This window comes from Protopterus annectens, chromosome 5.part1 (assembly GCF_019279795.1).
Source record: "Protopterus annectens isolate FY-2018-M chromosome 5.part1, PAN1.0, whole genome shotgun sequence".
NCBI lineage: Eukaryota > Metazoa > Chordata > Ceratodontiformes > Protopteridae > Protopterus > Protopterus annectens.
This window is the reverse complement of record NC_056736.1, coordinates 330740035-330765167: the sequence shown is the minus strand read 5'-3', so window position 1 is coordinate 330765167 and position 25133 is coordinate 330740035. Positions and strand designations below refer to the sequence as shown.

The following is a 25133-nucleotide window of genomic DNA, read 5'->3' as shown; positions in this document are numbered from 1 at the left end:
TCATCTCAGTGGATGATGGGAAGGAACTGAAATCTTCAGTAGTCAAGAATGATGTCACAACATGCTGGGACATGAAGCCCATTTTAAGAATAGATGTACTGGTAGCGACATATTTTGTTGTGTTCCAGAAAAGTACTCTCCTGTTGGTCCCCACAAATAGCACTTTCACCCACCAATTTTTTTGGAGTAAGCAAAACAGACTACAAGCTTCTCACTGTTATGTCTGCAGGTGGCCTGGATGAATCATTGACACATATAGTAGCATATCACATTATGTTACTCTCCAGGTAACTTCATTGTTTCTTAATTAAGGTAATATAAAAGGCAGGAGGAGATGAGATAAAAATGATGATGTAAAATCAATCACCAGGGAAGTCTCCAGGAACAGATGGTATTCCTGTGGAAGCTTGGAAGTTAGATGGGAAGAAAGAGATTTTAAAAGGAGGGGAAATACCATCATCTTGGAAGAAAGCTGCGGTGACTGTATTACCCAAAGAAAGTAAAGACCCCATTCAGACACAACTTAATATGAATCCATTTTAATTTTAAACTGCTGTTATATAGTGTCAGCATCAATGGAACAGAGGGAAGCAGAATATAAGAAATACCACTGTTGTTGTTGTTGGTGGTGGTTCTTGATGCAGAGAAAGCATATGACAGAGCTAGGATTGTATGAGTAGGTCAATGGAAGCATTTGCATTCTCCTAATACAATAAGGTAAATTAGGAAGCTAAATGAAGGATTGGAGGCAAGAAATAAAGTGGGAGGGTTCCCTCTCTAGTAAGTTGTGTTTGAACAGAAAAACCAGGCAGGGCTTTTTTCTTTCCCCTTAGTTATTAGCTTTCTATTTAGAGCCAGTGGCAAAGACAAAAAAGGACTCAGAAATTCAAGGATATAATTGGTATGGTAATCAAGAAAAGTTGGCTTTATTTGCAGATGATATTATTTTGTACTTGATCAGTCTAGAAAAAGATATTTTGGTGATGTTGAACATTTTGATACAGTTTCAAGTCTTTTCAAGATATAACATTAGTGAAGATATAACAAAAGCTATAGTTGCAAATTATGTACCCACACACAAAATGGTTCAGCAATATGCATATATATGGGGACAAGATAAGATATTTAGGAGTATGAATTAAACTGATTTGTTTTATGGCAGCTAACGATATGTTGGAAGAAACTAAACAAAAGTATTATAAAAACTGAGAAACTGGAAGCTCTTTTTTATGGTTATGGATAGCAAGATATAAGCAGTGAAAATATTTTAGTGTCTTTAGTTTTATATACAGGTCAGGCATAGTTGTCTCCACCAGAGGAGAAGTTGTGAACAGTAATTAATAAAGAATTGAAGATGATACTTCCACTAGAACAACGAGGTTTAGGATTACCTAATTTGAAGGGATACTTTAGAGCTACACAATTAAGGCTTGTATATATATATATATATATATATATATATATATATATATATATATATATATATATATATATATATATATACTCCTTCACACGAAAAGGTGCACGGAACATAAATGGTGCTCGGAATCCAACATACAAAACCCAAATGCATATTCCAGCACTCGAAATAAGTCCATCAAGCCAAAGTGAAAAAAAGTTTATTAGGCAACCTGCCCAACAAAAACACAGACCGGTGGCCGGTTTCGCTCAAGGCGTCCTCAGTGTGCGTGATTATGCAGCAAAAGCCCGGATTTAAACATGTAAACTACAAGACTGTTAGCAAAGTTTAAAGTCATATTCATAATTAAATTTCACTCATTTACAATACCTAGTAGCATGAAATAAAATGTTGGCACTCCAACATCAATAATCAGCATAACATGTACTTGATAAACAATCATTTCAGGACTATTACAAGCTACCTACAGATTATGTGACCACAAGTAGTCACTCTATTTAAATAGATATAACATCAGCACAAATTAGCTACACCATACATTATTACCCATTGAACATAAGAAATAAATAAACAAATAAATAAATAAACTATGCAAATTTATTCCCTAATAGTGATAAACAAAATTAAAAATGCTAATATCCCATGTGCAAAATATCCTACCCAATATTAACAAACCCTATAAACAACCTAATAATGTACTAAAAGATCCAATTACATATAATTATTCCTAGCTCCAATGTAACTAAGAATAGGAATAATATACTAGTGTAATACTAATATTAACTTACATGGATTTTATTTGTTAATCGTATGCAAAATCAGAATATTCCTCTAGTTTATCTAACACTGATACGGAACCTGAAATAAGTGAAATACAGGATTTTCCTTCACCAGCTACAAAAAGATATAAGACCCCTTTATAAGGGCAGGCCGAAAACATCATATACGAGTCTACAATGAAGAAGTTTCAAGACAATCTGTTACAACAGCAGACTTAGATTCAAATATTGATGTAAATCAGGTTAATGACATTGATAACTTAGTTATTAACTTAACCAAGTTCACATTCTCTCCTAGCGAACTCAGTGTGTTAAATAAACGCCTTGGCTTTGTTCCTTCTTTTTTTGTGTCACAATATTATGTTATTAATGATGTCAAAAGTTTTTGCAGAAAATTAAATTTGAAGTACTTTTATGCACAAAAAGAACATGTTTCCAATGTGGTTCCACCAAGTGGTTTTCAATTTAAAAAATCGCAGTTTGTGCCCCCATATCACAGCACTATTAAAACCTTTGAACAGTTAGTATTGAAAGATCTACATTTAAATCAAACCAGGGTTTTTAGCCCAGGATTTCAAAATTTGACATCATTAGAGAAAGAAGCCTTAAAAGGGTTTATCAACAATTCTGATATAGTTATAGTGGGTGCTGATAAGAGAGGGGCGGTGGTAATTTGGGACAAAACACAGTATATGGCAGAAGCATTTAGACAGTTGTCAGATACACAGTTTTATTCTGCTTTAAGCAGTGATCCTACACTTGAACATAAAGATTGATGGGTTTTTACAAGAGGCTTATGAAGCCCATATTATTACTTCACATCTTAGGGGACAACTCCAGGTGGATTATCCAGCTCCACAATACTTTTATATGGTCCCAAAAATACATAAGAGATTACATAACCCTCCAGGTCATCCCATAGTGGCAGGAAGGGGCTCATTGACAGAACCCCTTTCTGAATATCTAGAATACAAGTTAAAAAGATTGTTGACCCTGATAACAGCTAGGATTCGAGATACCAAACAATTTTTGTTATTGATGGATGATGTGCAAGTTTCGCCCCAGGATTACTTGGGGACTCTTGATGTACAATCCTTGTATACAAGTATCCCACACTCTGGAGGGATTACAGCGGTAGAGTTTTGGATGCAACAATCTGGTATTTACAGTATGTAAGAGCAGCTGTTTTTGATTAAGCTACTTAGATTAGTATTAGAACATAATGCCTTTCAGTTTAACAACCAGTGGTATTTACAGATCAAAGGAACAGCAATGGGGGCTACGTTTGCCCCCACGTATGCAGATCTGTTCATGGGATTTTAGGAAGCCCAATATATATATATATATATATATATATATATATATATATATATATATATATACTGCCCGTTGACTTTAAACATCAGCTAGTTATGTGGCAAAGGTATTTGGATGATTGTTGGGTAGTGTGGGGGGGCACATTTTGGACTGGCACAAATTTGTAGAATATCTCAACAATAATCGACATGGAATTAAATTTACAGGTGATATTAATCAACAGACTGTAGAATATTTGGATGTAAAGGTTACTAAGTCAGCAGAAGGTTTTTTGAACACAGATCTACATAGAAAACCTTTTCTGAAAAATGCATTTTTGCATGCCAGTAGTTGTCATCCCCCCACACTATCCAAAATATACCCGGATCTCAATTTCAGAGAGTTAAAAGGATTTGTTCACAAACCAATACCTATGACACACAAGCTTTGGATTTACAAACTAGGTTTATTAAAAGGGGATATAAAAGAAGTTATGTTAATCAAGCATATAGGGCAGCTAGTCAAATGGACAGATCTGCACTACTGGTTGATACTGAACCTAGGGCTGATATTCAACAAGTTAGGTTTATTACCACTTATGGTAGCAATACTTTTAGTATAAAGAACATATTGGCCAAACATTGGCATGTTCTGCATTCTGATACATTTTTTACCAATTTTGTAGATCAAGAATGTCACTTTGGATATAGGAGAAGCAAGAGCATAGGGCAACATATTTCTTCTTTCAAGAAGGGTAATATACAAAAGCTTACCCATACAAGTATTGTGGGTAGCACCTTTTGTGGTACATGTAAATATTGCAAATTAATGGCCAAAACAAAATCTTTTACATTTGTTAATACTAAAAAGGTGTTTGATATTAGACATCTCATCACCTGTAATAGTTCTTGGGTTGTTTATATGGCTGTTTGCCAATGCGGAGCATTTTATGTAGGACAGACTTCATGTGTATCAGATCAAGAAGTGCTTTGTATAAACACAAAATGGTTCATACCACCGCACATGTTGTGTTTATAGGGCTTGATATGGTAGCCATGCAGAATACTAGTGACCATCATAGACACAGGATATTAACACAGAAGGAACGCAGGTGGATAGTGAACTTGGGGGCTTTATTTAAACTGGGCCTTAATGACCATTGGTGAATATTAAACAGGTTTCCATATGTATTGGGTTATATATGCACACACTATTATAGTTAGGGGTGTGCATACGATTAACAAATAAAATCCATGTAAGTTAATATTAGTATTACACTAGTATATTATTCCTATTCTTAGTTATATTGGAGCTAGGGATAATTATATGTAATTGGATCTTTTAGTACATTATTAGGTTGTTTATAGGGTTTATTAACATTGGGTAGGATATTTTGCACATGGGATATTAGCATTTTTAATTTTGTTTATCACTATTAGGGAATAGATTTGCATAGTTTATTTATTTATTTGTTTATTTATTTCTTATGTTCAATGGGTAATAATGTATGGTGTAGCTAATTTGTGCTGATGTTATATCTATTTAAATAGAGAGACTACTTGTGGTCACATAATCTGTAGGTAGCTTGTAATAGTCCTGAAATGATTGTTTATCAAGTACATGTTATGCTGATTATTGATGTTGGAGTGCCAATGTTTTATTTCATGCTACTAGGTATTGTAAATGAGTGAAATTTAATTATGACTATGTCTTTAAATTTTGCTAACAATCTTGTAGTTTCGTGTTTAAATCCAGGCTTTTGCTGCATAATTACACACACTGAGGACGCCTTGAGCGAAACCGGCCACCGCATTTGGGTTATATATATATATATATATATATATATATATATATATATATATATATAGGTTTACTATCATAATTTGGAAACGTACTTGGTCGAGTAGCATAATGTCAAAAGTATACTTTCAAGGAGGCTGAAAATCGAAACCTACCTTACCTAAGCTTGAATATTGATGTCCAGACAGCACATGCAGTTCAATGGGCACATTTTCAAAATGGCAAATATTGAACATTCGATTTTAACATGGTTCGAGATTGTTGAAAAACATTTTCATTTTCGCCATTAATTTTCGATGACATGATGACTCAATCGAGTGCAATTCCAAATTATGATAGTAAATATATATATATATATATATATATATATATATATATATATATATATATAACAGAAGCAGAAGGTTATAATTCAAAGTGGAAAGGGACAATGATGAGGCTGGAGCAGGGCTTCAAGAAATAAAGAGAGAGGGAGATTTTGGATGCAGATCCTCAAGGAGAATAACAACAACCATACAGAATATTATATTCATAAAGTTGCAGAAAGTATTCTACAAAATGAGAATGGAGAAAGGAAATTTTGCCAGTAGGGATGACTGCAAGTAGAGGTACAGAAAATAGGCAAGACAGGGTTGGAATTTACTGGAGAAAACTGTAAAAGGAACCAATATATTGGGAGCAAATAACTAGAGAGGTAATGGTAATGGAGTGAGATGAGGCCGAGGAGAAGCTTGAACTGCAGATTATAGACTTCCTTCCCTACCAGTGGATTAATATCAGAGTATAGGTAAAGAGAAATGGATAGGTGAGCTCTAAGTAAAAGTCATGCTCTGGTAGAGTTTTTAGTTGAATCTAGAAGAGGAGCTGTTGTGAAAAAAAAAGATAAATAGTGTGACATATAAAACACTACATGGTAACTATAATGATCACTCAGAGGAACTTAGAAAAAAATTGGGAAGAGAGTCTGGAAAAGTCATTTACAAGAGAACATTGGGAAGACATAATTTACAAGAAAACAATGGGAGGACATATATATGTCTATCAAGTATGCAGCAAAGTCTGAAAGGCTTAGGATTTTTGCTTGGAAGTGTTTGCATGGATATTTCTATACCCCAAGCAAACTTCAAAGAGTTTTCCTCAGGTAGATAGCAAATGTTGGAGGTATGATGGGGAACAAAATGGTATCTGGGATTATGTTTGTGAGAGTGTCATGAGCTGGAAGATTTTAAAAAAATCCTACAGAATAGTCTGTGAGAAATATTGGGGGGGGGGGGGGGCAAATGGCTGTAACTAAGGAATTGCCTAAACATAGTAAGGCCTTATTAAGTTTAATTCTATTGGCTGCCAAAAGAACAATTTTTAGAAAATTGAAATCAAAGTCTAAACTAACTTGAAGTACTGAATATTATAAAGCATACAAAAAATGGAAATTGGGTCTTTAGAAAAGAGTAGGATCAAATTACATAGAAATAAATGGAACTTATGGGAACAATACATTTTATTTATTTATTGACATTTGATTACAGGGAAAGTCTAATTGGGTGGAAGCCCATTTTAAGTGGCGGCCCGGGGAGAAAACATCCGAATTATTACAAATCATTTTAAGAACAATAATTTTAGTCTTCAAAAATCAAACAAAGCATTTGCAGTTTAAATAATTATAACAATTTAGACATAAAAACATTGGTTAAAATTCATACAAGTTATATGGCAATCACTTAATATTTAGAGAAACTGTTAACAGTTTGTAGAGAAATAAAGGAAAGTCAGTCTAATACAAGTAGGAATTGCAATATGAGGTGAAGGAAAACAGGCTTAAGGTATATTTAGAGAGCAAGTCAGGGAAGAGAATTAGATAGCAATAAGGAAGTAAATGAAGGTAGAGTAAGGAAGTATAAGGTATGAAAAGATACTTATTCACATTTAGAGATATAGTTTATCCTATATTTGAGCAAGAACAGAAACATATTTTAGCTAGGAAGACTTTCAGAGTGGTTTTGAAAGATGGGAGGGAGGGTATAAACCTGATGGATGCAGGTAAGGAGTTCCAGGCCTTAGAAACCTTGCATGAGTACAGACAATGCCCAGTAGATATGCTAGACTTGTAGACAGACAGGGGTTTTTGGTCACTGGATCACAATGAACAACTGGGAACATAATTGTGTAGAATGTTTTTTAGTGATGGAGAGGCAAATGGATGCTGTATAATTTTATAGGTGGTAAGAGGTTGTGTATATGTTCATTGATGTGGCAGTTCTAACCAATTTAGGCTTTTCAGTGTTACACAGTGGTGGGTTCTGAAAGGGGTATGTGCTGCAAATTTAGCAACTTTGGTATAGCATTGTTTAATTTTTACTTTTTGTAAAGCCTAGAGGTTAGTAAGGATGGGAGCACCATAACAAAGAGTGGGAAGGAGGTAAGTGTAGCTTTAGTTGGATCAATGAAAAAGGTTTTGGCTCTGTAAAGCATTCCTAGTTTTTGATGAGTTTATCTTATGCAGATTTGCATATGCATGCCATATGTAAGATTATCATGCACTATCATGTCTAATAGTTTGCTATGAAAAGTGACTTCAATGTTTGCATTATTGAGAGAGGACTTTAACATTTGTTTTTCCATGAGAGAGGAGTTTGGGGAAAAAGTAGTAGCTTAGTCTTTTTTGGGTTGAGCATGAGTTGTGAGTTATGAACCCATGTATTAGTGGCTAAGCTTCTCAAGCAATTTTTTAGAGGAGTGTTATGTTGTCAGATATGCACATGAGAGTGGAATCATCTGTGTATTGTATTAGGGTGGTTTGTTGTGTGGAAGTATAGAGGCTGTTGATGAAAATGTTAAAGAGGAGGGGCAATGGATAGAGCCTTGTGGTACACCCATGGTGACTGGGAGGTAAGGAGAGAGCATGGAGTGCCATTTTTCTGGCATGCACTAGCATAGCAAACATATACCTCGAATGTAGGAAATTCTAGGAAAAAATCCATACTGGAATGGCTAGAAAAATAAACAGTAATCCACTAAGGAGGGTTTCCCATGTTATATCTATACTACATAAATTCTCTGAAACCACAGTATATGTAGTCTTGACACAGGAAGAATTATGCACACAAAGAAACAATAAGGAAAAAAAATGAAATTACGTCTGCAAATTAGCCCTCAGCCTCCTAGCCTTCATGGCAGTCTCCAGTCTTCCTATCAACTTCAAATTCTTTTGGTGATATGATACTTGGAATAAGAAATTATTTCTGCAGCAGATCTCCTTAGTTCAGATTTGTTGCTCATATGATCAGATTCAGAAGCAAGAAATGTACTTTTGGGATGAAATTGTTCTGAAATAGTCAAGGTGCATTTTTCCAAGTCCAAATATGACTGAAGTATATGGAAAGACAGATCTGTTTTCTTTATTTCTAAAGCATACATATGACAAGGTAATACATACTTTGGTTTCATGGATAAGGGCGGCAGCAGCACCACTGTACTTCTGCATTTAAACATCCTCTGGAGTCACTACAGATTACATGACAAAACTAGGATATAGGATGTAGGAAAAGGCGAATAGCTAAACAGAAAATGAAGTAATTTTTATCATTTTATAAAGATGATTAGAGGGCATTTTTGTCTGATTATTTAAAGTAATGTTTAAGACATGGACATTCTCAGTGTTATGTCTTGAGGGTCTAGATGGAGATATGATAAAATCAGCAAGCAAAAGAGAGTAGTATTGCTGGAATTAAATTCATACTTAAGTCTTGGTGAGTACCTTCATGAGGTAGACCCTGTTTTTACAAAATCTCACCAATATGGCACTGACATATAGATTGTTGTATATGATATAGCATGTATCATATAGGTTACAAAATAAAAAATACGGCTGGGTACACAAGTCCCAGGATAAAAAAAAACTGCCCAGTCCTGGTAGGCTCACTGGTATCAGGTCTGAAAAAAATGACAGTGTAGAATCATTCCTACATTATGGTTAATGAAACAAAGGAATGTAAAATACTTAATAAAACTTCTGCAATAGGCAACATGATAGCAATAGCTGTGATGTACTTGCTTGCAATGATTGTGAGTGTAGTCAAACACTTCTAATGTTATCACTTTGCCTGGTTCAGAAGTCCTGTTAAGTATTTTACATGGCAAGGTATTCAAGGCATTTACAATGATACATGCTCTCAGGACCCAACAGTGATACCCTGGGCTATCCAATGAAAAATAAGAAATAAGAAATTCATTGTCTCTGAATTAATGTCATACAGAAGGTTAGGGAAAGCAAAATGGATTTAGCTAATATAAGAAAAGCGCAACAAAAGAAAACAAAAAAAAAGAAGGGTTTTCTCTGGCACAGCTTCTGTTCTAATGGTTATGTAATATATCAAAATTACAAAATGTTCAATTTAGTAAGTTACAACATTGCCACATTTAGCCTAGGGATGGCTAGTATTATAAAAAATGTCAATCATTTCTCATTGAAATGCAGTACTGCAAATAAAGAGGAAAACAGTAAGGTCAGTTTGGGGGGAAACTGTGAAGTCAGTCCTGTTTTGGTGTTTGCATTTCTTGTTCTAAATACATTAAATTTCTAAAAGCAAACCATTCCAGTCCTTATTTTATCTTTTTTCTTATAGATGGAATTCCAGTTCTTTCATTGTTTTTAATGGGGAGAGAAAAACGTCACTGAGATTTCGGTACATAGAGAGATACACACACTAAAACATACTGTGACGGCTTCTGTACCCCTGGCCAGTAATCAAGGAGTGTCAATCCTCACCACTGATACTGGTGAGAGGCAGTTACTAAAAACTGGACTGGATTTACACAGTATTTTAAGATGCAGCTCTCTGCATCAAGCACAATTTCCCCCAAGAGCACACAAGAAACACAGTCAAGACCTGTGACTGGACTATCTGTTTCCCCAAACAGAAATCACTGATACTGGTGAGAGGCAGTCACTAAAAACTGGACTGGATTTACACAGTATTTTAAGATGCAGCTCTCTGCATCAAGCACAGTTTCCCCCAAGAGCACACAAGGAACACAGTCAAGACCTGTGACTGGACTGTCTGTTTCCCCAAACAAAAATCATTTAGGAGCACTGTGCCCTGGTTCCAAGTAGCTGACACACCCATACTTGGGTATTTGATTTTCACACACACAAACTCCTGGGAAAGGCTGGTACAGATATACCAACGTACCCCTTTCTGCCAGACTATAAAGTAACCATGCTGCCACCAGTCAACCACTCTCAACCTCTTATAAGGATATTCAATTATACTGAGTAAAATCAATACTAATATAAATGGTAGAGTGTAACCAAAGCAGCAAGGCTTTTTAGAGTGGCCACGGCATCACTAAAATAACCATAAGTACTCTCAAGATATTAAAAGCATTCTCTAAAAGATTGGCCACAATGAAAAGTATAAAAATATTTAATAATAAATAATAAAATAGAAAAACCTGAGAATACTAAATATCTATGTACAATAAATGCCAAACTTTTAATCACAGGAAAAATAAAAATAGCACAGTTAGACAGATTCAAACAGATGCAGAAAAACAATACTTAACTAATCTCACTGTAGTTCCTGACAGTCTAAAGAATAACTGTTCCCTAACTAATGTAATTAATACAGCAAGACAAGATTACATGCTGAGATGCTTACTTCCACAATGCAAGGTGATGAGCTTCAAACTGAAACTGATCCAAATTAACTAACTGACTGTGATAACTGTCATAGATCTTTATATCAGGTTTCAAAGAAAACAAAAGAAAAACTACTGTGAGAGTTACATCCTCTCAGTGCTGGTTATAGAATGACATCACATTTGATCACCTGACTCTAGTACAATACACATTCAGAGCTTTGCTAAGATCTGTTGCAGTATTTGAAAATTCTAGAATAATTTCAAAAATGTCTACTCTTACCTTCCAGAATTCCTTGTTTAAACATATACTGTATATTTAATTAGTTATAATAACACTGTTGATACATTTTAACGCAAGCATCTGTACAGGTCAGTGTGACAGTCAAATGACGCATATTATTTACAAAACTCCAGCTAAATATGCTGGCATACGTAACACATGCACTGCTCTATTCTACCTAGCACAGATGGCAAGACCTCACATCATCACACATACATATATTTTATTTCAACTAAAGCTAAGTAAAAAAAATAAATAAATAAATAAATATATATATATATATATATATATATATATATATATATATATATATATATATATATATATATATATATGGATTCACTTCAGAAGCTCGAAATATTAAAATCTCGAATTTCAGTGTCTTGAGCCCAAGAAGTGGAATCCACAAAACAACGAAAATTTAAAACCGCCAAAATTCAAAACCTCGAATACCAGAAGTTTTGAATTTTTGTTTATTTATTTATCATTTGTTGACTGGGAAAGTCCGACTAGGTTCCACAGAGCCTGTTTTCAGTGGAGGCCCGGGGAGAAATGCTCCAGATGCATGTCTTTGGGATGTGGGAGGAAACCGGAGTACCCGGAGGAAACCCACACAAACACAGGGAGAACATGCAAACTCCACACAGAAGGCACCCCAGCCAAGAATCGAACCGGAGAACCTCTTGCTGTGAGGCGACAATGTTAACCGCTGCACCACTGTGCCGCCCAACTTTTTTTTTTTTTTTTTTTTTTTTAACTTTTTAACAGTTTTACTACACACACACACACACACACACACACACACACACACACACACACACACACACACACACACACAGCATCCTCCACACAAACACACATAATCATGCAAGCCTCCCTGCACCCCCCCATGTAGGGGACTGCACTCCTCACTCCCCCCTACTTAAATATTCATACTCCAAGGTCGCACTACATACAAACACACACAAAACACCACCACACACGCTACTTTCTCTTCGGACACACACATCACAGCAACATAACATACTGACACACACCACAGCCCCTACCCAAACTCCTTAACACACACACACACACACACACACACACACACACACACACACACACACACTTACCTGAATACATGACCATAGCAGAACTCTAGAAGCGCGAAATTCAAAACCTCTGGTATTCGAGATTTTAAATTTCGCGCTTCTAAACTTTCACTATTATGTGGATTTGGCTTCTTGGGCTCGAAATACTGAAATTCGAGATTTCAGTATTTCAAGCTTCTGAATGGAACGGAACCCATATATATATATATATATATATATATATATATATATATATATATATATATATATATATATGGGTCTACTTTGAATGATCGAAATTTCAAAACTTTGAATGTTATATGGCCGGGACCATATGATTGAAGTTTTAAAACTTTGAACATTCAAAAAAAAACCCCCCAAAAAACAAAAACAAATTAATACACATTTATGCAGGGGGACAAGCCCCCTGCACCCCCCACACCCTTGCTATTAAAATATACCAACTCAGAGATCACACTATAGTGAGGAAAAGAGAATATTCCCATTCTGCTCTGTATGGAGATCTCTGTTTAGGTGTTCGAAGTTTTAAAATTTCAATCATATGGTTTCGGCCATATGAAATTCAAAGTTCTGAAACTTTGATCACTTAAATGGGACCTATATATATATATATATATATATATATATATATATATATATATATATATATATATATATAGATTTTGTTCAGCTTTTCTGTTTTTTTTTATATTTAAGATTAACAAATGGGATATGACCTTTGTTTTCAAGATTAAATAATTGTGGTATCCTTGGCTTTAATTTTTTAACATCTTCTTACAGTGCAGCAAAGAATACTATATTTTTATTTTCAGGGTATTGCAGAATATATATGAAGTTCCATAAGTTCATAGGTAAGTATTAGGCTAGGTGCCCTTGCAGGCCATTTTAAGCCTTGCCAACTTTCCAAAAGTTAAAGCCAAATCCTGTATCTTGCGTCTGTGAGGTATTAACCATTATGCTAGCCCCCTCAACCCCTTATCATGATTATGCTCCAAATTCAAAATCACATGAGAGGTAACCTGCAAGCTGTATTAAGACTAACTGGCCTAAGTGAATCTTCAGCAGTAAACTTTGAAGGTCCTCTATTCCAGACCCAGTGGTGCTTAGATTTGGTTGTAGGTAGATCCTTAAATGCAGTGTCTGTAGAGCCATTAGAATTTTAAATCAGTAGAATGAGACATAAAAAAGTATAGGGAAATACAAATCTGCTTCCTTTATTTCAAAAGAAGATCTTTATTAGGCAGATGAGTGTTACTTAGATAACTAAAACATCTGTGTTACAGTGTGCCTATTTATTACAAATTTCATGGGTTGTGCTTAAGATATAAGGCCCCCTGTTCCTCATTGTGGGCGTGTGTGGGTATATGTAGGCTGGTTCCTTGGTTATCAGGTCCATTCCCTCTTTATGTGGTGGGCATAGACTATAATGTTGGGGTGGGGTGGGCACCTATGTTGTTGGATCCTTTTAATCCTATTAGTTTGTTTTCTTTTGTAAATGCTCCAAATTCAGAAAAGAAAAACAACAACATTGTTAAGCATCTTTCTGACATAAAAAGATGCATAGCAAAGTTTTTTTTTTTTTTTTAGCAAAGTTTTGTTAAGCACTCTCAGGACTGTTAAAAGGAAGTATCACTTTAGTGCATAACAATGGCTAGTGCTAGTCATCATTGAACAGTGGCAAGAAGCTAAAATAGCTTAAATCTGTTAGACACCAGCATGACACACACAAAAATGTAGCAAAGCAAATTATCTAAGAACTTTTAAAGCATCAGAGTCACACTTAGCATCTATATGTTGTCTGCGGGGCTGATCTAAGTATTTAAAGGCTTTCAGAGATGTAAAACAATTTGTGCTCCTTCAGTTTAGTACATGGATCACATAAACTCCACACAAAGAATTATGACTAGGTGTCTCCAATTATAACTACTTATTATGTATTCCTAAGATGGATGTTAAGATTCATCTCTTAGGCTTCTCTCTGCTCAACTATCGAGATATCCATGTCTCAAACACTTGTTAAAGATGTATGATCAGAAAGATGATCATAATCCTCCATGTATGCTTTTAACAAACTAAAAACTCAAATGAAAAAGAATTATTTGAAAATGAATTTTTATTTATGAATCACATATAGCACTGTCTATGTCAGATAAAGAATAAATACTCAGTGTATGTTTTAATTCAGTTACTTCATATCTACTTAACTATCAAACCTACATAAACACTTTGTTGTACATTTTGCTTCTATACAGTGAAAATGCACATGTATGAACACTTATACTGGTTTCATATGCTCTCTCTTTCTTGATTTCAGCTGCTTCTTCTGGAGATGTTATAACTTCTGGTACAGTTTCAGCAAAGCTAGGAAGCCAAATTACATTACAATGTTACCCATCCAAGAAAGATACAAAGGTGGTGCAGGTGCAGTGGACTTTATGTAATCAGACTAAAATTGGCATCTATAATGAATTAAATGGACAGCACATTGAAGAAAGTTTTAATGAGCGATTCTGTTTACCAGATGAACAAAGTCTTCAGATCCATGTTGTACAGAAAAATGACTATAGAACATACTGCTGTATCATCAGCACCTTTCCTCATGGGACATTGCGAGGGAACACATCACTGATGCTCGACAATAATGATAAAGGTAAACCAGCACATTTTTTCCATAATTATTTGTGTAGTGTTTGTCTCTGAGAAAGTTATTTAAACTGACAAAATGGACGTCAACCAAGTATGACAATCAGGTTATCTAAACATATGTAAAAAAAATAAAATAAATTAAATGATTAAGTAAATAAATTAAAAAAAAATAAAGAACTACAAAAACTGCTACTCAAGTATAGTGAAAAACTAAGAAATCATATAGTTTTGTAGGCAGGCTTGTTTCTAAATGACTTCTATCTTCTAACATTTTCACCAGTTTCAATAACACTGTAGATTCATAGGTTCATAGGTTCATAGGTAGGTACTAGGCTATCGGCCCAGGGGCCTAAATAAGCCTAGCCAACAAGGTTCCCTGGCTTATACCACCCAAGAAAGTTAATTTCCTGTGCCCCTGTCGAGCAGAGCCACAAAAGTAATCCCCGGGGTGTATTTCCTATTTCCCATCCACTCATTTTTTCTTGAACAGTGCTAATGAGGAACTTTGCTTGACATATAGGTTCATAGGTAGGTACTAGGCTATCGGCCCAAGGGCCTAAGTAAGCCTGTAATGATGTATCACTGTCCAAAGCTCAGCCTTCATTCCAGTCCATAGTGATTAGTATCCAAATAACATGTACAAAGTAATGCAGAGTTAACTTGTAAATGCCAGTGTATGGCTTCCTTGCAATAAGCTAATCCAACATATTCCACCATAACAAACAAGTCATAGATTAATTTACTGTTTTAAAATTTACACTTAACCACATCTAAACAGATCTTGAACATTAACATAAGGTGGTGAAACTATTACAGAAGAAAAACATAGTCATTTTTAAAACAGTTCAGTGCAACACATTTATAGGAACTCTTGCAATAAATTGTGCTATCCTTGCTACTGGGGTTCAGATAATTTTCAGTATGAGCAATTAAACAATAGTGGAAATAAACACAAATACCTGAGTGTTCCTTGAATAGTCAGCATAACTGAATGGTTCAGAAGAACTATGCTTACCTTTGATACCACAGTTCCAAGACAGCATATGATAGCATAATGCATTGAGTTTCACTGAATTTTCACTAATCTGCACATTAATTAAATGCTGCTAGGTCTAAATACACAAAGGAGCTGGGCATTTAAAATTGTGTTAACAAAAATGCCAAAAATACAGAATTACCAGCAGCAAAAGGCCATTCTATCAGAGCACGCATGAAACGGTGGGATTTATTAAGATTAACTGCATTTTGCTTAGTAAAGCTGCAAATAATCAGAGCTAAAACATTTAATGGCAGATTTTATCAAATAGATTTAGAGTGAAAATGTTATGTGTGATAAATCTAGCAGCTTTTAGTCATACAAAACAACATTTTAAAAAAGAGGAACTGGCTTTGTTTTATTTCAGGGTCAGATATTGCTGCAACTTAGAAAGAACTGCTGAAACCATATTTTATAGAATTTTAATTACCAATTATTACCTATCCCACTCAAAACATTTCAACTTCACTCATTAAACATTTCCAGTTTAACTCCTTCTTCAAGCCTTCCTGATGCAATCTCTGCTCCCCCCCCCCAAAAAATGAGTTTACAAAAGATTATAGAGATGGCTTGCAAATCTCACCTTACTTATTTATCTCATGTAACACAATAAAATTAAACTATACAAACTATGACGTGTTAAACAGGGGAAACAGAATCAGAAATAAGATTCAGAATTCAAACAGACGTACTGAACATTAAACGCAACAAAGAAACGACTGATTTAGTGTTAATTATCAATGCAAAATGTGGGCGGTAGTTTGATGGATTTGTATGCTAGAAGACATTAGTAGTGCTGAGTAGGGTGAGAGTGTTAAAACCTTGTTAAAAGAAAATAATTTTATATACTGATGTTTGGAACATTATATCTAGATGGTTTGCTAAACTAGAAATACTTCCTGAAGTGACATTGAATAGTTTTAATTTGTATATGGTCTAACCAGTAATTGAATATTTAGATTATATCCATATAAATGACTTTTGATAGCTTTTTGTTAGAAACTCCTAAAAAGTCAAAACACCAGAACACCGAATATGTTAGAACAATGTCAGATAATCACTGCTTGGAAGTGCATGAGTTGGGTTATTCAGTGTCTTAATGCTAATGTCCTACTAGTTTTACTACAAAGAGGGGGATTTGTTTCTGTTTAGTCTGTTTTATTAAAATTAAAAGCATTCATGATTCTTCAGAGTTATATTTTTGCAAGATTGTTTAAATCCAGGTCTAGACTGATCCATTTCCCCCCATTTCTTATTTTTCTAAGTTTAATTTCTGTATTTGTATGTGAAAAAATGGCCAGTGTAATTTTGAATCATTTAATGTTTTACTACACTTTACTGGACTTTTTCCCACTGGATGATTGTAATTAGCATAAATATTTTCTGAATGCCTTAATTAGTTAACCCAGAACCTTACTCCATAAGAAGGCAAAACAATGAAGCACCAAAACCTTTTTTAACTTTTGCTCTAATATTTGAATACCAGCCTCCTTTGCATTTTATTACTTTTGTTGTATTCTCCACTAGTCAGCAATGCCACTGTCGGTCCCCCACAGACTCAAGCAATGATCACTGTTCTCTATAATTTTTATATGTTCTATGCATCTGTAAGATGCAAAGGCTGCTTCACAAAAATCAAAGTGCATGCAAGAGTTCTATGTCCTGTGCTACTAGCATGCACAAATCCACATACCTGCAAGGCATGGTCGTGTGAAATATGCATACTTGTATATATCTTGGAGGTAATGCACTGCCTCTTCATGGTTGGCATTGGATCATCACTGCACTGTTTAGGTCTCTGGTGCATGACTTTGTGAATTGGATAATATAATGTATACAGACTGGGGTGAACATTTATATTTATGCTGTGCCTCAAATTGATTCTGATGTACTACCACATAGGTTTTGTGATACAGTCATTTTACAGGGTTTTTTAAATAATGCTGGACTATTACAAAGGAAAAAAATTGAAACACTTTCTGTATGGGCAGTATATCATGTCTGTGAATTTCACCCTCTGAAGCTGCCAACCCTGTAGTGAATTACAATACAATGCAATCAAATGTTAGTTCTAGTCATACATACATACTCAAATATACACATTACACTTATTTTACATGTGTGTGTGTGTGTGTATGTGTGCACATGTGCACTTTTGTAAATGTATATCATAGGATCATAGAAGGATACTAGGCTATCGACCCAGAGGTCATTTCAAGCCTAGCCATTTCATCCCAATATAATACCATAGATACACTAGTCAATACGCATATTTAGTAATGACTGCCCATGTCCAGGAGGGTTGTGGGTGCTATTGTGGGTGTGGGTAAGAATTTTTAGGCACCCCATCCATTCATCCAGGTTCCTTTTGAACAGTGTCATAGAGGTGATCTGCTTCACGTGAATTGTCAGCTTATTTCAAAGAGACAGCAGTCACTGGGAGACAAATGTAATCCTTCAACATGTCCAATTCAAGTTGCAGGCCATATTTAGGTCCCTGGAATGGGTAGTTCTAGTCCTGTTTGATTTATGGATGTGCAGCAGATTCATTAGGTTTGGGTTGCAGATTGCTCTGTAAGCCAGGCATAAGTCTCCCCTAAGAAGTCTATAAGATACTGAATATAGTGACAGGGACTTTAGTCGGTCTGTGTAAGGCAAGTGCTGGAGTTTCTTGATCTTCTCAGTTAGAAACCTCTGAGGTCTCTCCAATTGCTGCAGGTGCTTTGTACAGTGCATGCCGAAAGGAATGCTATACTCAATTATGTGCCCAATTAGTGATGAGGGTAGAGGGGTTATAACCTCTGTTGCTCTAAAGGCGATGCCTTTGCTAATCAAGTGTGCTATGTAGAAAGCCTTCCTTAGTACAGTAGACACACGGTGGTCAAAGTTAAAGTCGCAGTTTACTTGTGAACCCAGATGTTTTACCACTTTGTAAGTATGTAGGGTATTGTTATAAAGAATTAACTTATGTAGAGGATTTTCTCATGAAAAAATGGTGCATGTTTTTCTTTTCTGACAGTTTAATTTTTCATGGTCAAAAGGATGAATGTTCTGTCAGAATATGAATATTCTGTGGAGGAAATCTGTGTGAATGGTAACTTGAAAAAAAAAAGTTATACATATTTTTTTCTTACAGTTTATGTCACTTGTTCACAGTCAAAGAGCGGTACTTTATTAGCAAAATGTTATGTAGGAGACATGTACTGTTATGACAGTAACTGAAGTGTTCCATGGGAAAAGATTCAAACAAGATATGAAATAAATTGAAGTGCTTCACAGGAAAGATAAGTAAAGCATATTGTGTTTTCAAGCAGTGTCACTGGTTCACAATGGAAGGTTGGACACCATGTCAAAAAGGGGCTATTCTGGGGAGACAGTATGTGTGAGAAATAAAGCGAGAAGAAGAGGCACATATTTTATTTGCAAGTAGTTTCTGTCAATTATTGACATTGAAGGAGGGTCAACCTGTCAAGATATATTCAGAGGGTTATCTATTTGTAAAAAGAACTGAAATGCCCTTGGTACTGGAAGATCAGAAAGAAGGCTCTGGATTCTATTCTCACTCCATGTAATTGGATTGCTGACACTGCAGTGCAGCATTAGAAGGATGATGCCCTCCTGACTGTGTCATTCTTCAGATGAGAAATTAAACCAAATCCATCTGCCTGAGCTGGCAGTAGCTCAGGTGGATGTAAAAGATCCCACAGCAACTACTGAAAAGAGTAGAGGAAGTTCCCTGATGTCCTGGCCAAATTTCCACTAGTAGCATAGATACCACCTCATGTCTCTCCTGAAAAGAGGCCACTAACATGAAGTGACTAACCTGATCAACAAAAGGATAAAGTGGGAGACTGTGTTAGCATGCCTCTCAACTGTGCAGATTTTCACAGAATGTCCAGATTTTGGCCTCATATTTTTGGTCTGTTTTTCATAAAACTGTTTTTTTTTCTGGCAAATCAGTGGCAAATCATTAACGATTGAAGTTAGAAAATAATAACAGACATTTGAGTTTCAAACTTCTTAACCCTTCAGAAAAGTCATGCTAATGCAAAACCTGTTATTTTATCAACTTTCTAAGTTTGTAAGAGCAATATCTAAAATTTGTCCTTAATTTGGGGCTTTTGTCCCCCCCCCATTTATTTTTGGCTCGGTCCATATTTCTTGCTCTAAGAGTTTGAGAGGTATATGTGTTAGGTGCTCTACTCAATGTCATCTGGTTGTGAAAGAAGCTGAAATATTCTGCTGAAGAAAACAAAAATTCAGACAGCTTTGCCTATTTGCTCACAGTCAAAAGTCCATGTTATACTTCAGTTACTCAGGTGGGATGTTTGTACATGATAGAAATATATTTTTAAATTTCCTCCAAAGTTTTCATACTTGAAACATTGATACAAACTGGTGATGTGACGCCAAATCCAGGGTAATTCTGTAATAATGCTATAGTTAGGATTTCAGTACAATATCTGTTGGTTGCTGCACAAAATAGTCACAATATCATCAAAGGGACTTAAGTCACACTTACACATAAGCAGGATAAGCAATGAACAATTAATGGAATTTGCTGGTCTTGAATTTGTATAGAAAGTACAGATGTCTTAGCATTCACCAAGGCAAGGCTGAAAGGTGACATATGGCTGTCTAATTGCATTAAGCATAACTACAGCATATTCTACAACAACACAGTTGGTTTTAGAATTGTAAGTAATTAAAAATGCATCCATTTTACCATTAAAACAATAGACAACCAACCAGAAGATAATGCTTTCAAATGTATAGTTATAGAACTCATGATTGTGGTTTGTGCCAGATTCCTTGTAAGTGTGGGTTATATACTTCCTCCTGTCCCTGTGACAGTTTTGAGAAGTTATTGGACATATGGTTTGCTGGCACATGTTAAAACAGATATTTTATTGTGAAAGTTGCAGAAATATAGTTTTGATGGCATGCAGGGATGGGGTCCTATGACCCAGATGATTTCAATTAGCAGCTTGGGAGTTAGAGGAGCCAGGGCAGGTAGTTGGGAGTCAGGGGCTTACAATAGCTCTCACACGAGCGGGACCGGGATGCTGTCTACAGCTAGGGTATGCCCTGATGGAGGCTGAAGTGTGAACCCCAAGTCTGTAAAAGACAGGCTGCCATATGTTAGCAGGGGGACACAAGCAGACCACCGTCATGGGTTGTGATGCCTAGGATATTGTCATCATTCTACTCAGTTGAGATTCCCTTCCTTGTAGACATAAAATTCCCACCCTCACATGCATACTTAATACCCACCTTCTGACACTTATGACTGAGGAGCAGTGAAATTGCTAAGAAACAGGCCACAAGACAGACTCTACTTGAAGACTGAGTGCTCACCTGCCAAAATTAATATCGCAGGACTTCACTGTTCCCACCGGAGGGAAATGAATGAGCTAATCAAGATAAAAGTAGATGTTAACAGTGGTGAGTAGGGGACTCAAAATGACAGCCTTTGAACTGGTTGGAAAGCCACTCAGAGGACTAAAAATTCAAGATCATGATGAATGAACTATGTTTTGAGGTAGGGAAGCTGCAGGTCAATTTTCCACAAGTATCCCTGTTGGCACTTCTTTTTTTGTCATTATTCATAAATTTCCTGTCATGCTGGACTTGTATAGCCCCAAATCATATTGTATACACAAGCTTTACTATTCTGTAAGGAACTAAATCTATAGAACAGCTTCGAGGAGTGATACTGGCTACCTTTACCAGACTATGTTCTTAGCCTTACAACAGTAAATCAATATGTCTCAAGTCAGTAGTCAAGTTATTTAACATTTACCAAAAGCTTATGTAGTAGGCCACCATAAATATAAAAGCTATATCAAAGAAACCAATTTAGGTATGAAGCACTTAACGGTATGCTAAACTAACATATTTCTGTCACCTGAAGATTGTCAAGCTACTGGAGATAATACACTCATTCCTAGGTGGGAGTATGTACTCTGTTTACTAGCAGTGGCAGCTTTAGAGTCCTTTTCTTGCCGGAGTACAATATGTGCATAATAGATAGCTGCTGGGACATGTGAAGGCAAAAAAAAAAAAAAATGAAAAAAGACTAAGTGTAGAAGATACATACCTACTGTCCATCTCTGTACTAGCTAAGCATGCCTTTTTATGGGAGTCTATTCTTGTAATCAAAGTACAGTAACATTCTCTAAATAATGTCACGAGACTTAACAACTACAAAATGTACTTAGTCAGTGATTCCAGCACAAGTCAAACTTTTTGACTTACTAGACTGTCAGAGAGTCTTTCAGAACCTTACACCTAGGTTTTCTATAAAATCATGTTTTTTTATGATCTTCTTAACTGCCAGTTTACATTAACTTATAACACTGATGATATCATTGTAATTGTCTGTATTTGTTTTCATGACAATTTGAAAATGTGGTGCTTCTATTACTTTTACACTTTGAGAAAAAAAATCAACATGGGCTGTGCCTACAATTGGTCAGTTTTGATCAGCGCACTATGATGGCAAACATGTTTATATAAATTAAACAAATTAATTAATGACAATTAATTAAATATTTGCAGTAGATAAATTCCATCCTAATGCGCTCGTGCCTCTTCATAATCAAGCCACTGATATCTATAATCTTTCCCTTACCACTACCAACAGACAAAGGTAAACTAACTGGCACAGTTTTTATTTACCTACAAAACCTTTTTGAATCACTTACTTTTCATAAATCAAATACATCTATTTTGCACCCTCATGACAGTGTGTCATAAGACAAATTATCTAAGCAAAACCTTTATGTAGTTAAAATTCACAAAGCAACCTCTATGGAAGTTCACTAAGAATAGGAGTTCTCAAAGGCTTGGGCCTTGGATTTTTACTGTTAACTCTCTCTCACTCTCCAGCATATATTTTCATGAATAAAATGTTGACCAATACTTGTTCATTTATATCTCTTAATGTAATACCAGTTTTATTCAGCAAAATTCACTAGGAAGCTTGGGGATGCTTGTGGATGTAAAAATAGAGGTGTTCAGGGTGACATAGCTGGCTATGCACTATTATCAAGCAGGTAAAGGGTTTGATTCCTTCAACCATCACTGACTTATTGTTTGACCTTGAGCAAGTCACCTGACCAGACAGTACTTTGGGTCAATTGTAACTTAGGCTAGGCACATTAATGGTCCCCTGGGGTGCATGCTTAGTAGTTAAGAGAAGATAAGACTGTAGTTGCTGACCCAAACATAGATGCCCCATTGAAACCACAACCACCGGTTTAGACCAGCAATGTATAAAGTGAATTCCTATTTAACAAATGTATACTGGTATTTATACAGCCATCTGGAAACATGCATTTCATTCTCACCATCTTGATTTAGATTTACTTTTTTCTTTCTTTCTTTGTTTACTTACTTAAATAATAATTTTGTATTAAACTTATAGGTAAACAAGTCCAAACTGATTCTTTTTAAACTATAACTTTAGCCACAAGGCAAATGGAGCTACAACCAGACAACCAATTAAGGCAATCAATATCATGCACATATAAAAGACTGTTATATAATGTGCAGCTAATATACAGAGAATGCAATGAACATAACAGGAATGATATTAGCTAATGGGAGTTTTACTCAATGGGCAGTAGTTCAAAGAAGCCCACAAGATTGAAGCATTAAATACTGAATATGTCAATATGTGTAAAACATACTGAAAGAGTAGATGTCAGTAATAGTCTGTTACCTTGCAACACCTCCCCCCTCTAGGCTTTTGAATACTGGCTAAAACTTTATCCATCACATAGTGCCCTTTTTAGACAATGCCAAATTGATACATCTACTGATATATCAAATTCAACTCAACTGAACCTCAAGGTGTTACTGCTCAATGCCAGAATCCTAAAGAAAAAACTATACTCCCTTCAAGCCCTCCTCACACTCAAGAAGATAGACATTTGTGCAGTTACCAAGGCATGGTTTAAAGCAGAGAGTAACCCAGCAGTGCAAGGTTTCAGTGCCTTTCACAATTTTAGTCCAGGAGTTGCACAGAAAAGGGCTAGAGGGGGATATGTCACAATATACAATCAATAACAAGCATACCTCTAGAGTGGTCAACCAGGATGATGTGCTGGAGTTTCGCCATGTGCAGATCCACATAAACAAAATCTTGTACTATATTCTTGCCAGCTATAGGTTACCCTCCATGCCTCAAGATGCTCATCCTGGCTGACAAGTTCAGTGCAAACTTCACCCCCCCCCTCTCCACCAAAGGGTCTAGCACCCATCCCAGTAGAATGTGGCACTCCAGATATCTCAGACACACAAGTAAAGACAGCCTTTGCAAAGGCCAAAAACACAGCATCAGTGGGACCAGATGGTATCCCAGGTTGTGTCTTACACGAGCTTCAAAATGAACTAACCCCCCATCTCAAAACACTATTCAAACTCAGCCTCTCTACAGGCTATGTACCCAAAGAATGGCATACAGCAACAGTCGTACCACTCCACAAAGGTGGTGCCACAACTGACCCTGGGAACTATCGCCCTATAAGCTTGGCTAGCTTGGTCTGGAAAGCCATGGAACACATTGTCATGGATCTCATTAACAGAGACATTGGGAACCTCCAGACACTGGACCCCACCCAGTTCAGCTTTGTTAAAGGCAGATCTTGCCTCCTGAACTTGGTCGACTTCTTTGAAATGGTCACCAAGGCCATAGATAAAGGGAAGGTGGTCCACACAGCATATCTGATCGCTAAGGCGTTCAACACCATCCCACACTCAGGAATCATAGACAAACTCACCAGCTTAAGTATCAACCCCCATGTCACAAGATGGGTTGCCAATTGGCTCTCAGACAGAACCCACACGGTAAGAGTGGCAGGCGCCATGTCTTACTCTAAGCCAGTCACAAGCAAAGTCCCACAGGGATCAGTCCTGGGACCCCGCCTGTTCAGCATACATTTCTCCAAAGTACAGGCAAATGCGGAGGGACTGTGGCTAACCAAGTTCGCAGATGACTGTAAATTGGGTACAATAATTGACTCGCCGGCTGACGCAGACATCCTGTAAAAGGGTCTCTCAGAGACAAACACCTGGTGTCAAAGTCACAGCCTTAAGCTAAATGCCAAAAAATGCATAGTAATCCCATTTGGGAAAA

General features: G+C 36.0%; 1 protein-coding gene across 1 annotated transcript in view; it reads left to right on the top strand.

Moving 5' to 3' along the window:
- The window catches only part of TIGIT (T cell immunoreceptor with Ig and ITIM domains), a 483149-nt gene that overhangs the window by 304083 nt on the left and 153933 nt on the right, over window positions 1-25133 (top strand). The window contains exon 3 of the mRNA XM_044072774.1: window positions 14624-14959. Coding sequence (XP_043928709.1) covers window positions 14624-14959 — 336 coding nt within the window. The remainder of the gene's footprint in view (window positions 1-14623; window positions 14960-25133) is intronic.